General features: G+C 44.5%; 1 protein-coding gene across 1 annotated transcript; it reads left to right on the forward strand.

The window, feature by feature from the left end:
- The first annotated feature begins 5,546 nt into the window (after positions 1-5,546).
- On the forward strand, positions 5,547-14,231 carry LOC308460498 (E3 ubiquitin-protein ligase RNF113A-like). The gene is made up of 10 exons (XM_080976987.1): positions 5,547-5,705; positions 6,538-6,614; positions 6,700-6,804; positions 7,942-8,049; positions 8,480-8,589; positions 9,767-9,873; positions 10,025-10,114; positions 11,812-11,905; positions 12,640-12,746; positions 14,082-14,231. Exons 1-10 carry the CDS (start codon positions 5,606-5,608, stop codon positions 14,213-14,215), a joined length of 1,032 nt encoding a protein of 343 aa, XP_080833113.1. The 5' UTR covers positions 5,547-5,605; the 3' UTR covers positions 14,216-14,231.
- Positions 14,232-15,241: the final 1,010 nt, after the last annotated feature.

Here is a 15,241-nt window from a genome sequence, read left to right on the forward strand (position 1 = left end):
GCCAGCGTGCTCCATTTCCTTGCAATGTTATGGTGGTGCAAAGTGCCCTTTCTTCATAGTTCTGCTTGCCAGAATCCATTGTATGTGTTGTATGCACAAACTGAGACCATCCATGACAATATAGCCCAATGCTGTAGTACATCCTATCACCAAAGTTGAAGACTTCCTGTGTGGAAGTTTATACCCTGGTGGTGTGCTGTGATTAGGTTCTAATTTGTACTATATCCTATTCTCTGTCATGGTGATGTAGATAGGGCAGTCATTGGAGGGCAGCAACACTTCTTAAAATTTGCTTTTCCTCTCGTTGAACTCAATGGTGCCAGCTCTGAGGTCAGTGCAGTGGTACCTCCAGTTGCGCACAGGATCCTTTCCAGAGCTCTGGTTGGATCCCGAGGAATTCGCAACCGGAGGTGCCTATTCTGCGCATGGGCATGGTGTGGTAGAGCACTTCTGCGCATGTGTGCGGGGCGAAACCCAAAAAATGCTTCTGGGTTTGCCGCGTTCACATCCTGAAGGATACGCAACCAGAGGTGTGCGTATCCAGGGGTACCACTGTATAGCATTGCACTATCAATGGGGGGCATGATCGTAGCCTGAATGAATACAGGATAGGTGTGTTCTTTCCCTTTCTAGCTGTTCCACTAGCATAGCTTCACTGGTGCAGCACAGTGGAGTATTTGACAGGCCCATATGGGGAGTTGCACCTGCACATCCTTTGTGGCAGCAGTGTAACGGATACTGATGTGCTAGGAGGACAGCAGATCTCTTCCACATCCTAATGGCAGCTGGTGCAATAAGGACTGCACCCTAAATCTTCCATGCATGTCAGCAAGGGGAGTTAGGATATTGTAGTGACTTAGTAGGATATAACAGCAACATCATAACAGTCAAGATGTTAAGGCTGTGTAACAACTACAGTGCCAACACAAGGGCTTTGGAAAAAGGCAGATTTGTGGCTGTGGTGGGAAGGGTTGGAGAGCCTATTCAGAATCTTATCCTCCCCTGCCACTGAAAAGTTATTACAGGGATGGGAGAGATGTTGTAAGTAGCTACATAGGAGTCAATACAAGCCCAAGTTGACTTCCCAGTATCACCACCCAGCCACACACTGACTAGACTATCAACTCAGGAGCCAATCATGGCACAGCAAGGACACATTGCTCGTTTTGCAATCTGCTTTCATATTTTATTTTATTTTAAAGACCAATAACAATCATTGAAAAAAAGTGAAAGTAATCACTGGACACAAGATCACAGTTTTGCTGATCAGAAGGTCACTGGTTTGAATCCCCGCAATGGGGAGAGCTCCCGTTGCTCGGTCCCTGCTCCTGCCAACCTAGCAGTTCGAAAGCACGCCAAAGTGCAAGTAGATAAATAGGTACCGCTCCAGCAGGAAGGTAAACGGTGTTTCCGTGTGCTGCTCTGGTTCGCCAGAAACGGCTTAGTCATGCTGGCCACATGACCCGAAAGCTGTACGCCGGCTCCCTCGGCCAAAAAAGTAAGATGAGCGCTGCAACCCCGGAGTCGCCTGCGACTGGACCTAATGGTCAGGGGTCCCTTTACCTTTACCTCGGGTTAAGAACTTAATTCGTTCTGGAGGTCTGTTCTTAAACTGAAACTGTTTTTAACCTGAGGTACCACTTTAGCTAACGGGGCCTCCTGCTGCTGCCGTGCCACCGCCACACGATTTCTGTTCTCACCCAGAAGTAAAGTTTTCACCCAAGGTAGTATTTCTGGGTTAGCGGGGTCTGTAACCTGAAGCGTCTGTAACCCAAGGTACCACTGTAATCCAAACTGTGTCCCGAGCATCTAAACTAGGTCTATGAGGGTAGTTAGAAATAAAATTAAGGCACATGTCAATTTTAATAACACCATAAATACAGGAAGTAGCTGAGAAGGAAAACATCAGGAGTACCAGATGGTTTACAGCAAACCGTTTTCTATATTAATAAGTTCCTTGGTCTGTAAATAGCAAACACTTTTGACACTTTAATAGGAACATGCTGCACTATTTAAACTGTGAAAGCAGGGGTGTGATTCATACAGCTGTCTTCCACATTTTGCTGCATGGAATAAGCCTCCCCCGACAGGCAGAGGAGTATTCTATCCCGTGACAAGCCTATGAGTTCCTGAATTCAGACCTTCATGAATTCTGCCCTCAAATATTCCACCCCTTGCACTTACATCCGCTTTCCTATTCCGCACAGCCATTGGTTCCCATTTGTGAAATATATTGGCATTGTTTTCAGCTCTGCTACTCCACTGTTAAGCAGAGGTTGGACAGCCATCTTATCATGGATGCCTTGGTTGAGCTCCCTGAATTGCAGGGGTTTGGCAGAGATGACCCTGCAGGTCCCTTCCAAGTCTATAATGCTTATTAAAGGAGAGAGCAGCCACTATACAAATCTTCTTGAGGACTTGTAAGTGTTCCACAAAAGGCTAGTCACATATAGAGTTAGATATGGGGATATTGTCATGGAAACAGTTTATCTGAGCTAGTGAGGTGGGGAGAGGAGTGTTAAAAAGTGCAAATTTCAAATGTCTCCTTTCATCTTTATCTGTTCTTGCTCTTCTTTGTAGGCTATATTTGCTTTCTCGGCAGTTAGTGCCGCTCCTAGGTAATGTTAAGACTCTGGGACTTAACATTCAAATGCCCCTGCCCCGCCACTTTTAGATGATAACATTAATTCATTGACTTACTTAATTCAAAATGTGATCAGCCAGTGCTGCCATGCTTTGGAGATGCTGCTGCGGCTCATTCGGTTTATTACATATTGCTGTATTTGGTATAAGTTGTTTATTTTAAAGTTATTATGACTTTTTATATAGGATCTTATTGTTACTATTAATGTATGATGTATGATGATGATGTGTGTGTTGGAAGCTGCCCAGAGTAGCTGGGGCAACCCAGCCAGATGGGCGGGGTAATTAATAAGAAGAAGAAGAAGAAGAAGAAGAAGAAGAAGAAGAAGAAGAAGTGGGGCCCTCACCAGCCCCAAGCTCTGTCCTGAGGGCACCAGTGTCTGCAATCCTACTTTCAAAGGCAGATCCATCACTCACTCCTTCGTTTACAAAACCAGAGGGTGAATGCTGAAGAATAGTTAGTAGGAATGGTACCACACCTGCTTTCCCATGTTTCTGTTATTTGTCCACTTTGCTTTTCGGAGGTTTCATAGAGTTTTCACTAAAGGAGTTGTATCTGTTCTCAGAATTGCAAAGACATTTGTTCTCCCATGGTACTGGTTGGGATGGGTGATTCTAGGAAAGGGGGAAATGGGCCGGCACTCCTGTTATGCTAAATCTGCCCAAACAAGAACTTTTGCCTTCTTTTCTTTGAGGCATGGCTCATCTTTTATTTTTGAAGCAGACTGATGAGATGGGTGGAAAGGCAAGTGAGCTTTTAACTAGGAGGTTGTCTCAAAAAGTGAATCCAGATAACTTCCAGCCTAAATCTAGCATTCAACTGCATTCAGAAGCCCTATGTTCCATTAATGTGCATGCAGCCAAACTGTGTTTTTAAAAAAGTTTTTTTTAAAACACATATTAAAACAAATCAAATATTTCATATAGCATAAGACCTAAGTTAGAAAAAGCTGGAACACCTGTCTTTATGCTGCAGCCTGCATCTGTCTACAGGGAAGTACATGCTGGTATCCACAGTGGTTTAAAATCCGACATTCCTCCACTGATTTCTATGGACAACTCTCATTTCTGCCCCGGTGGCCGGAAAAAAGAGAGAGTAATACCTGTATAGATCTATCGAAACTGGTTCCACATAGTCTCTTTATTATAAGTCCAGAGTTTATTGCAACAGCCCATTCCCCCAAGGTAAGCATCCAAGACAGGAGTTCATGTCCATCCTTCATATAGAAATCTGAAACTATTTAAATGGTTGAAATATAATTTGAGAAAATGAAAAACTGTGCTTTGAGAACCAAAACAGTCAATCACTACCATAGTTTGCACATATATAATATACAACCTTTCTGAGCTTGCCCCCACATTCAGAATTGTCTTACATGCCATCCGAACTCCAAGTGGGGCAAATTTCCAGGGAATTCAGGCACTTACCCAGGGTTCAATTTCCTTTGGAATGCGGCACAGCAGAAACTGTTGTGTCTATGGATATATGGTTTATTGACACATCTATACAACCTGAGCCTAAGATGGAAGGGTTCACAGCATTAACATGCAAAGAGGTTCTTGCTTCTGGCATAGACACAGGCTTGGATTCTAGCAGAAATCAGGCATGACTCTGACCCCCAGCTTCTGTCTGCAGCCTGTTCTCACCTCTCTCACACTCTAGATTATTTCCTTTCTCACTACCAGACGGGCAGGGAAGGGAGACCCACCCATTTGTCAGAGGGCGCCATCACTTATTTTGTTATACTAATGGTCTTCTTCTTCTTCTTCTTCTTCTTCTTCTTCTTCTTAGAATCATAGAGTTGGAAGAGACCACAAGGGCCATCGAGTCCAACCCCCTGCCAAGCAGGAAACACCATCAGAGCACTCCTGACATATGGTTGTCAAGCCTCTGCTTAAAGACCTCCAAAGAAGGAGACTCCACCACACTCCTTGGCAGCAAATTCCACTGTCGAACAGCTCTTACTGTCAGGAAGTTCTTCCTAATGTTTAGGTGGAATCTTCTTTCTTGTAGTTTGGATCCATTGCTCCGTGTCCGCTTCTCTGGAGCAGCAGAAAACAACCTTTCTCCTCTATGTGACATCCTTTTATATATATGAGCATGGCTATCATATCACCCCTTAACCTCCTCTTCTCCAGGCTAAACATGCCCAGCTCCCTTAGCCGTTCCTCATAAGGCATCGTTTCCAGGCCTTTGACCATTTTGGTTGCCCTCCTCTGAACACGTTCCAGTTTGTCAGTGTCCTTCTTGAACTGTGGTGCCCAGAACTGGACACCGTACTCCAGGTGAGGTCTGACCAGAGCAGAATACAGTGGCACTATTACTTCCCTTCTTCTTCTTCTTCTTCTTCTTCTTCGGCAATCACTCGTAGCCGAGTAAGATTGTCTTTCATGAACACGGTTTTAACAGTGAGTCCGTAAGTGACTGTGGAGGCCAATTCTGGATCCACACATCCTTCCACAGTGGGGACGTAAGTTTTCAAGTGGGAGTTGATCACAGTGAGGGTTTGCCAAGCGTACCTTCCTCTTAGTACATTTCTCCCTTTCGTCCTTAATTCTAACGGTGGCCCTTTATTGGCAGCTTCCTGCAGTTTAAAGGAGCAGGGAATCGTGTATTTATTGCTATATTCTTCTCTTTTTTTCTTTTTAAGTGAGGGGTAAGGAAGGAACATCCCCTTCCCCTCCCCCCATCGCGGCAAGCCTTGAAATCCGGGGACAAAACGGAGGAGAAGCGGGAAGGATCGCGAAGCGAACTCGGAAGCTCTCAGTTACGTGCGAGTCTACCTTAAAAAAAATCATAACAATCACATTCCACTACGTCACAACGATAGAGCTGACGAGCGGTAGAGCGTCGCCTCACTGTCCGTACGCCCAGGTAGAACCGCTGTCCGGGAGGAGGGGATAGGGAGGGGATAGAGAGGTATCTCAGCTCTTCCGCTTCCGGTGAGGCTTCGTACTTGCGATGGCGGACCCTCAGCCCGTTTGCAGCTTCCTCTTCAAGAAGCGTCGCCCCGCGCCCGGGAGGGGCCAACGCAAAAGGCCGGGCAGCGACCAGGAGCCCGGTGAGAGACCCAGCCAGTCGGCGCTGGGGGTGGGTGGGCCAAGGGGGGGCAGTTAGGCTAAGCTTCCTTGTGGGGCTGCCATTGAAAAGCGCTCGGAGAACTGTTTTTATTGCAATTATTTGCATGGTATATCCGTGTGTCACACACGCACACAATTTTTGTCCGTGTTTGCTTTTTTAATGACTGCCTTGTTTTTTTACTTGTTGAATTCTTCTATCTTACCCAGGGCAGCCCAAAGCAACTTAACAACCGACCAAAACAAAGGGACAAACTTCCCCTCAAAGACATATACTGTACAGATACATTAAAAACCAAGGGGGAAATGTAATATGTTAAGAAAAATACCTGACCGGCTTCTAATTAGTGTTTTGTAGGTTGTAATTGTCTTGTTTAACCACTATGTCCATGTTAAAAATAGTTCTAGTCCCTGCCTTCCACACATCCACGTAACTGTGGTTCATTTGTTTTGGTTTTATTTTATGTCTCTTGTTTGTTCAACAGTGATCTATAATTGTATATGGACTATGTATATTGTCACCAGATCCTATTGGATAACATTGCTATTTGCATAATCTCCTATTACCTTTTAAATATATATATAGCCATAGGAAAGAGAGCTAGCAGGCTTCTTCTAAACCTGTTGTTTAGGAACAAAAGTAAGCCATTGCCTCTTGAATAAAGCAGCTTGGTTCATAGGATCATAAACTTATTGCAGTGGGGTGGGAGGGCCCTGTAGCCAAACAAGGGACATAGGTCCTTCATGGGAGATGCAGTCTGCCAATATTAATCTGTTTTAGTACTTTGATAATGCTTGTGTCCATCCACCCAACAGGGAGCAGCAGTGATGAAGGCAGCACGGTGGTCAGGAAGGAGAGACGCAAGGAAGTTTCCAACCCCATGATTCAGAAGGTGATGCAGTTTCCCCAAGTGCCCATGAATATGTCCCTTCTTGAATGTTTCTTAGTTAACTCCCACTGATTTTTCCATCTTCTAGACCAAGAAAAGCGTGAAAGACCATACCTCATACGCGTCCAGCAGTAGCGATGACGAGGGCAAGTCTAAAAGAATTGGAGTTGCATATAAGTCTACAAGATCTGCGGTACGAGTCTTTAAAGTGTGCGAAACCAACATTAGGTGATGCACAGCTTATTGGCAAGAGTTTCTGACGCCAAGCACTTGAATAATAGCAAGTAAAATTGCAAGGGGTGTGTGTGTGAATCTCTGCCATGGCTTCCCTGCTGGCATCTGTCCTTTTTGACAGTGGAGTGCCTCTTTGGGAGTGAGGTCAAGCTGTTGGAAGGTTGCAGCACCTTGTTGTAGCTGTAGAGACTGATGTGGGAGAAACATGTTTTGTTGCAGTTGGGGTAGATGAAGGTGTCCAGTTATGCTGCTACAGATGCACCATGGCATTTCTTCTCTCTGTGCTTTTCCCAGCGGTCATTTGTCCTTTGCCAGTAGCTGATTTCACAGCTTCCATGTTCCTTAACTGCAATATATAGCTATTTACTGGTGGCCTTTGTACACATCTGCGGACCATTTTTATAGTTTTATGAAGTAACCCAGGGATGGTATGTACTTGCCTTTGTAGGTTATCCCAGTGACAGGCTCATAAGGTGCAGCAGCAATTGGCTCCACCCTCTCCCAAGCTCTACTCTGGTTAGGGGTGCTGGGGTTAATATAATAATAATAATAATAATAATAATAATAATAATAATAATATCAGGTCCTCCAAGTCTGAAGTCTGGCAACCCCCTGCATTAGAGAGAGCATGCATCTGTTTGAATGAATCACTAGAATAACTGCTAATTCCAATAACAGTTTAATGCTAGCTTAAAGGTAAAGGTAAAGGGACCCCTGACCATTAGGTCCAGTCATGGCCGACTGGGGTTGTGGCGCTCATCTTGCTTTATTGGCCGAGGGAGCCGGCATGTGGCCAGCATGACTAAGCCGCTTCTGGTGAACCAGAGCAGTGCACGGAAACGCCGTTTACCTTCCCGACGGAGCGGTACCTATTTATCTACTTGCACTTTGACGTGCTTTCGAACTGCTAGGTTGGCAGGAGCAGGGACCGAGCAACGGGAGCTCATCCCGTCGCGGGGATTCGAACCGCCAACCTTCTGATCAGCAAGTCCTAGGCTCTGTGGTTTAACCCATAGCACCACCCGCGTCCCTTCAATGCTAGCTTAGTATTGTTCACTTCCCTTGCTGCCCTACTAATAACATTCTTGTATCTTAGAAACCTGTGGGTCCGGAGGACATGGGCGCAACAGCTATATATGAGCTGGACACAGAGAAAGAGAAAGATGCACAAGCCATTTTTGAACGCAGCCAGCAAATACAGAAGGTGAGTATCTTTACCATTTAAAGGTTCCTTCCTTTACTACAAGTTTTCATACACCTTCAAGAAATGGACAAGAGTTTCTTAGTGACATTTCTCATTTTTATTTTGCACCTCTTCCTTATTTTCCCCCAAGAGACTGCTGCTAGCATAATCTTTCTGGCCACTTGTATCACAGCCATCCTCTTCCTATTCCCTTCACAGATTTCCTCCTCCAGGTACATCACATATATATTTTTTAATATTCAGTACTATTCTTGTTTCTGTTTCCTGCTGCTGTCTGGTCTAATCTCTGTATTTCACCAGTGCTCTTCTTAGCCACTGCTTCATTGTGCCAGTATGTGGGAATTGAGCTGGTTTCATGTGAGCAAGCTGCTGCTCTGGTGTCAACCAAGCTGTTTTACTGATGTGGTTTTTCCTCCCTGTCTCTGTTCAGGAACTTGAAGGGAAGGAAGACGATAAGATTTACCGTGGCATCAATAATTACCAAAAGTATGTGAAGCCAAAGGATACGTCCATGGGGAATGCTTCCTCAGGCATGGTAAGGTAAGGCAGGAAAGCATGAAACTTACCCTCAAAGAAAAACATTTTGCAGCACGGTGGCTCTATGTGAATTTTGTGCCTCAGAAAAGTCCAGCTGGCTGATTTTTCTAACATTGCATTTTTTCAAATACAAATCCTGCTCCTATTTCTAAGTTGCTTATGGTGTTGAGAAATTCTCAGCTTAACTGCACATGCATGATTTAATTTGTATGGCACTTTTCCATTGTTAAAATGATGCTCAAGGCAGCTTACAACATGAAAAAATTACTTAATTACAAATAACAAAAACAGTCATAATAAATAAAATTCAGAAAAAAGTACACAACCAAATTGAAGAGTTTCCACATTAAATCATAAGAAGATCTAAAAATAGAGGTACAAAAAATATCAGTAACAGCAACAACCCCGCTCCCATCAAAGCCCAACTAAACAGCTCCTCAACCCAAGAATCTGATCAACACCTCAGCTTTTGTAGCTGCAGTCAGTCAGGGCCCCACCCTCCCAGGCCAGGTGGGAAAAGGTATGCAAGGCAGGGAGCAAGTCTCCCAGGACTCACAGCCAAGATGTATACAGTGGTACCTCGGGTTAAGTACTTAATTCGTTCCGGAGGTCCATTCTTAACCTGAAACTGTTCTTAACCTGAAGCACCACTTTAGCTAATGGGGCCTCCTGCTGCTGCTGCACCACCGGAGCACGATTTCTGTTCTCATCCTGAAGCAAAGTTCTTAACCCGAGGTACTATTTCTGGGTTAGAGGAGTCTGTAACCTGAAGCGTATGTAACCCGAAGCATATGTAACCCGAGGTACTACTGTAGTTGTTCTTCATAGATTTGCAGTATTGTGGTAAGTCAACATGCATATCTCTATGCATCCCAGAATGCTCTCTTTGTTCTATGAAGGTCATGCAGTTGACATGCCAGCAATAAATACCACCAAAATATAGCAGGATGACTGAAACAGATTTCCTGAAAATTCCAGATTTTTTAAAAAGCCAGTGTTAAACAGGTTTTGAAATATCATGTGAAGCCACCTTTCTCTTTATCAGATTTGTTCTTCAAATCTTCTTACTTAAAAAAACCTCACCATTCCCCATCTAACTACCACTTGAACCTCTCCTTGCTCCTTCATCACAACTTATTATCTCCTTCTCCTGTTTTAAGGCCTTTCTTCTTCATTTCAGGAAGGGACCCATACGAGCCCCAGAGCATCTCAGAGCCACTGTGCGATGGGACTACCAACCTGACATCTGCAAGGATTACAAGGAAACTGGGTTTTGTGGATTTGGAGGTGAATGGCTGTTTCATATACTTTTCCTAATAGCGGATCTGTGTGATACCTGCTTAAGATTGTGCATCTCCATAAACGTAGGGGAAGTTGGCAGCAAGACAGAAATCACTGACAAATGCTCACACATTGTATTGGTTTGCTTTTCCGATAGACAGCTGCAAATTCCTCCATGACCGATCGGACTACAAGCATGGCTGGCAGATTGAACGAGAATTGGATGAGGGACGCTATGGAGTTAATGGTATGTTGAGCAATCCTTGTTCTCTTGCCTGAAGTTGTTCAGCTTAAGATGTTTGAATGAGGGACTAGGAAATAGACCTTTCAAATTTGCATGGCACAAAATTTAGAGGTGTAGAGGGCAAGATCGATACTACCTTTGGGCTGCATTGGAGAATAAACTGGGTGCATGACATCTAAGCCTTAATTAGAGACAAATTTAGAAGCTTTATTGTTAAATGCTATCAAGTATGCTTACGTGTTTTGTCTAACTTCAATACTGATTTTGAGGACATTGGGAAAATTATCCCTAGGGGATCAGCCTTCCTGAACTGCTTTGTCCTCAGCACCTGCTTGCTTTCCTCCTACAACTTTGGTATAAAACAAGGCTGGGGAACCTGATGGCTGGGTTTGATGGGAAGTTGGGTGGCATTCCGCGTCGCCCAACCACTGCCACAGTGTCCTTTCTCTTGGCAGATCAAGATGAGCAGATGACAGTAAAGGTTGCAAGGTTTTTAGCTGGGGCAATCAGAATAAGATCCACTATTTGACTATTGATTCAAAACGCTAAAATGTATTTTATAAAATTCACTTTTTATTTCTATTCTTTGTGTATGGTATTTTTGTTTTATTGCTATGGCTGATGGCCGACGCAAATATTCATTCATTCAAGTTGGGTGCCCAACACCAGGAGAAAGCATAACAGAATAGCCACTTCTAGTTCAAAAGATTAAAAAGTAAATGGATAATTGAGGGTCAGGCAGCCTTTTAACTTGTTTGGGTGATTTAGCCTATGTTAAGTGTTGCTATGCAGAGAGATGGATAAGTCACTTTGAAGGAGTGTTTAGGGGTATCTGGGACAAGTGATATTTGCTAATCAGAATTAGCAAGCAATACCAGACTACAAAGGTAAGGGGGCATAGTGAGCTAAGTATTTGTTTTTCTCCTTTTGATCTGCAAGCTTTTCAGTCACCGCTCAAGTTTTAACTGATGCTTTCCTGATGTTTCAAACTGCATGTGAGAGATTAAATCGGAAAAAGTGAGGAACAATCCATGTATTGTAGTAGCAGCTATCTTTCTACTTTGAATGAAAAGATTATAGCAGTTGTTTTGAACTGGTGCGAGTTTCTTGTAAGATCATTTAGTTGATTAAAAGTGCAAAGACTGCAATACAGCTGGCTTCCTTTCTGTGTTGCCTTCCTGCTACTTGTTGGTACTTAGTCATGGCTGTGGGGCTGTTCAGATGGGCAATTTGCAGAGTTCTCCTTAAGATTTCATCCATTAAGGCTCATGGGTCACGAGTTGCCTTCTCTTTGTACCACCCCCCCCCCTTAGATCTTTGTGGGGCCTCTTCTGTTGTAAAAACTTGGAAGATATTCAGTAGGATGGTGCTTTTATGATATCCTGTGAGAGTACTGAGAACCAGGCATCTGCCTAGTTAAACTGCTGGAGCAAAGGCACCCCCCTCCTTTCTCTGTCTGTTAATAGAAAAGGGTGGGCGGGAGGGAGGAGAACAGGAGCAGATGCTTTGAGTGGGCAGTTTAATAAGCTCATTAAACCTAATATTTTCATCCTATGTGCTGGTGGCTTCAAAGGAGCCTAGATGTTGAAGGCTTGCCTATTTTTGGCAATATAGCTTCCCACACAGGGTGGGCAGGAGATAAGTCACATCCCGTTATAGTAAGCAGCAGAACCAAGCAAATACTTCTTTCTTTTAAGCAGATGATGAAAACTATGAGGTGAGCAGTGACGACGAAGAACTGCCTTTCAAGTGCTTCATTTGCAGAAGCTCCTTCAAGAATCCTGTGGTGACCAAGTAAGATGGCTGGATGATCCAGACGCTCCTTTTGTTTAAACTTGGAAGCCTTCCACATACAGCTATGCGGGGGACTTTAAAAATAAGAAATGTGGCAATGACGCACAGTGAGGATCTTGGCTGGGGTGCCAGCATTCTGCAATTCTATAAAAGTGCAGGAAGAAACAACACTTCTTTGTATTGGGGCATGGAGTTAAAAGGTAAAGGGACCCCTGACCATTAGGTGCAGTCGTGACCAACTCTGGGGTGGCGGCGCTCATCTCGCTTTATTGGCCGAGGGAGCCGGCATACAGCTTCCAGGTCATGTGGCCAGCAGGACTAAGCCGCTTCTGGCAAACGAGAGCAGTGCACGGAAACGCCGTTTACCTTCCCGCCGGAGCAGTACCTATTTATCTACTTGCACGTTGACGTGCTTTCGAACTGCTAGGTTGGCAGGAGCTGGGACTGAGCAACAGGAGTTCACCCCGTCACGGGGATTTGAACCGCCGACCTTCTGATTGGCAAGTCCTAGGCTCTGTGGTTTAACCCACAGCGCCACCCGCGTCCCTAGGGGCATGGAGTTAACATCCTGCAAACTCCGTTGGCATCAACCGGTCACAATAGCAGTATTCTCAGTGTACGACTGTTTGAAGTTGAGACAAAAACCACCTCAAAAAGTGGGGCAAAAATATCAAATAAGACATCTTGCTAGAAAGCTGCTGGAGCTGACTATCTTTGCTTTATGCTTTTTTCAGGTGTAAACATTACTTCTGTGAGAGATGTGCGCTGCAGCATTATCGGAAGTCTCAGCGATGTTACGTATGTGACAAGCAAACAAATGGTGTCTTCAACCCAGCCAAAGGTACTCTAGCTTGTGCTGGATTATGTCACATTGTGGGGGCGTGCAGCGTAGAAAGGTCTATTATTCTGATTGTGCTACAGCGAAATTACATGTTGGATGTACCACAGGCCATTTAGAAGTTTTGTAATGGATAGGCATTATGCAAAATATCCCAGGTAATGGCAGAGGCGTCTACATTAATCCCTCAACAGAAAATAAACAGGTTAGCAGCCCCTTAGGTTCCCTGGTTCTAAGCTGAAAGTCGGGGCAGTGAACCACCTTTGACTGCAGGGCCAGATTCCAAAGGGGCCACCCTTCCGTGAGCCACTTTGATAGATGGGTGGCCTCCCCAGTCTGTCAATCCCTTGGCATCAGGTGTTTTCAACTTCAAGCTGCACTTTGCAAAGAAAAAAAATCAGGAATGCATTCCTGAGTCATGCTTTGCAACCATGGCTTTAATTTGGCGCATTTCGAATTTGGGGCCACTCTCTGCTGCCATGCAGGGTGCCAGATTCAAAAAGCACCAAATTCCGGTTTCAAAGCATGATTATTCATTTGCAGCCATGACTTTTGGTTCGCTGCACTTTGTGTCAGGCACAAGGAAAAGTGTGATTTGCCCAAAACAGACTTGTGGGCCTAATTAGGTTCTCTACCACCGCTGTGAGTTATCCCTTTAAATGTTGTTGCAACTAAAGTGAGACGTTTTTCAACATCGCTGCCACCTGCCTCACACTTACCGTAAATGATCTATCCTGATCCAATGACAGAACTGGGAAGGTCAGATGGAAATTCTCCTGTAAAAAACCAATCTATCCTGAGCAAGTAACCTCTGAGGCAGACCAGTGTTCCAAGTGGAGTGGTGCGTGTACTGGCCTTGGCTATTTGCCCACTTCAAAGGGGAACTTTATCCCAAAGTAGGATTTCAAAATATGCTCTTCCCTTTAGAAGGAAGTTATTTCTCAACAAGTTCTACAAACTTCTCAAGAGGTAGCTCCCCCACCACAGTAGTTTGTCTTGGCAGTAAGTGTTTTTCAACAGATGCCTCACCCTGAAGGGTGGAGGTGGAAAGAAACCAGAGGCTCTTACTGTAAATTTTACCCTTAACTCAAATGAATTTAAATGTTTGTAACTAATTAAAATAAGGCCTCTAGGGCTGAGGAAAACTTGCCTATCCTGTTGGAAGCAAAAGAGCACTCTAGGTAGTGTTGCTTCTCCCATCTGTCTTGTCATCCTGTGAGTTGGAATTATTTATATTCAGTGTGTGAACACCAAAGAAAGTAGTTTTCCAGTCATTTTTTGTGACTTGGGCCTTTTGTGTTAGGAATCTTCACCCATATTGGGTCTTTTGTTTTTTAGAGCTGATAACAAAGCTGGAAAAACGCAAGACTGAAGAGGGACTCCCAGATGATGTGGAAGAGCCAGTGACATTGCTCAGCCCTCATTCTCCACCCCCCTCCCTGCCTTCAGAAACTAGTTCTGTGGCTGAATAAATAACTTATACACAAATGAGTTGGCTTATCACACATTGTTCTTCCAGGTAAACTGAATCTGTGTGATAGGGACTAGCTTGCTTCTCTACACACAGCTCCTGGCACTTTATGTTAAACAAAACAATTCGGGGTGGGGTGGGGTGGGGTGGGGTGGGGGAAGAGCATTGTTTCTATCCCAGCAGCCTTCACATTTTGAAACCATTTTATAGCTAGCAAAGAATGTATTCCATTGTTCTGCTTTTGTAGCCTGGAGAGTTTTAGCCTCCAATATTGGGCTTCTTCTCCTGTACTGCACAACAGCCAGCCTAAGTTCATGATATTCTACTTGGTCCTAATAAATGTATTATATTTAAAAAGCCAGTTTATACTTTATAAAAAGGTAAAGGTACCCTTGCCCGTACAGGCCAGTCTTGCCAGACTCTAGGGTTGTGCGCTCATCTCACTCTATAGGCCGGGAGCCAGTGCTGTCCGCAGACACTTCCGGGTCACGTGGCCAGCGTGATAAACTGCATCTGGCGAGCCAGCGCAGCACACGGAACGCCATTTACCTTCCCGCTGGTAAGCGGTCCCTATTTATCTACTTGCACCCGGGGGTGCTTTCGAACTGCTAGGTTGGCAGGTGCTGGGACCGAACGACAGGAGCGCACCCCGCTGCGGGGATTCGAACCGCCGACCATGCGATCGGCAAGTCCTAGGCGCTGAGGTTTTACCCACAGCGCCACCTGCGTCCCTTATACTTTATAGGACCTATTTATTATAAAAAGCAAGGTCATTGCTTTAGTGAATCACCTTTTCCATCTTACCTCCATTCTGCTTCAATAACTGAACTTTGTCTCAGCAGAATCAAGAAGGAAAAGTTCATTGGTTAAGTTAGCAAGACCAGGCTTTAGAATTCATAGGTTTAGTCTGCTAGGCATGACACCCATTCTATATATCCCCAGAAGCTGTGCTTCCAATTACAGGTGCATAAATCTTTTTTGCAGAGCGAAAACAGGAAGACAGTTATGTTACACAAAAGTTCTACCA

This window comes from Podarcis pityusensis (assembly GCF_964106645.2).
Source record: "Podarcis pityusensis genome assembly, chromosome: 13".
In the NCBI taxonomy this organism is placed as follows: Eukaryota; Metazoa; Chordata; class Lepidosauria; order Squamata; family Lacertidae; genus Podarcis; species Podarcis pityusensis.

What these genes read in the sequence shown, in the direction of transcription:
- LOC308460498 (XM_080976987.1), top strand. Translation starts at nt 5,606, where the DNA reads ATGGCGGACCCTCAGCCCGTTTGCAGCTTCCTCTTCAAGAAGCGTCGC. An exon ending in GCTTCCTCAGGCATGGTAAG is followed by an intron (nt 8,590 to 9,766) that starts GTAAGGCAGGAA and finishes TCTTCATTTCAG; the next exon opens with GAAGGGACCCATACGAGCCC. An exon ending in GGGACGCTATGGAGTTAATG is followed by an intron (nt 10,115 to 11,811) that starts GTATGTTGAGCA and finishes TCTTTTAAGCAG; the next exon opens with ATGATGAAAACTATGAGGTG.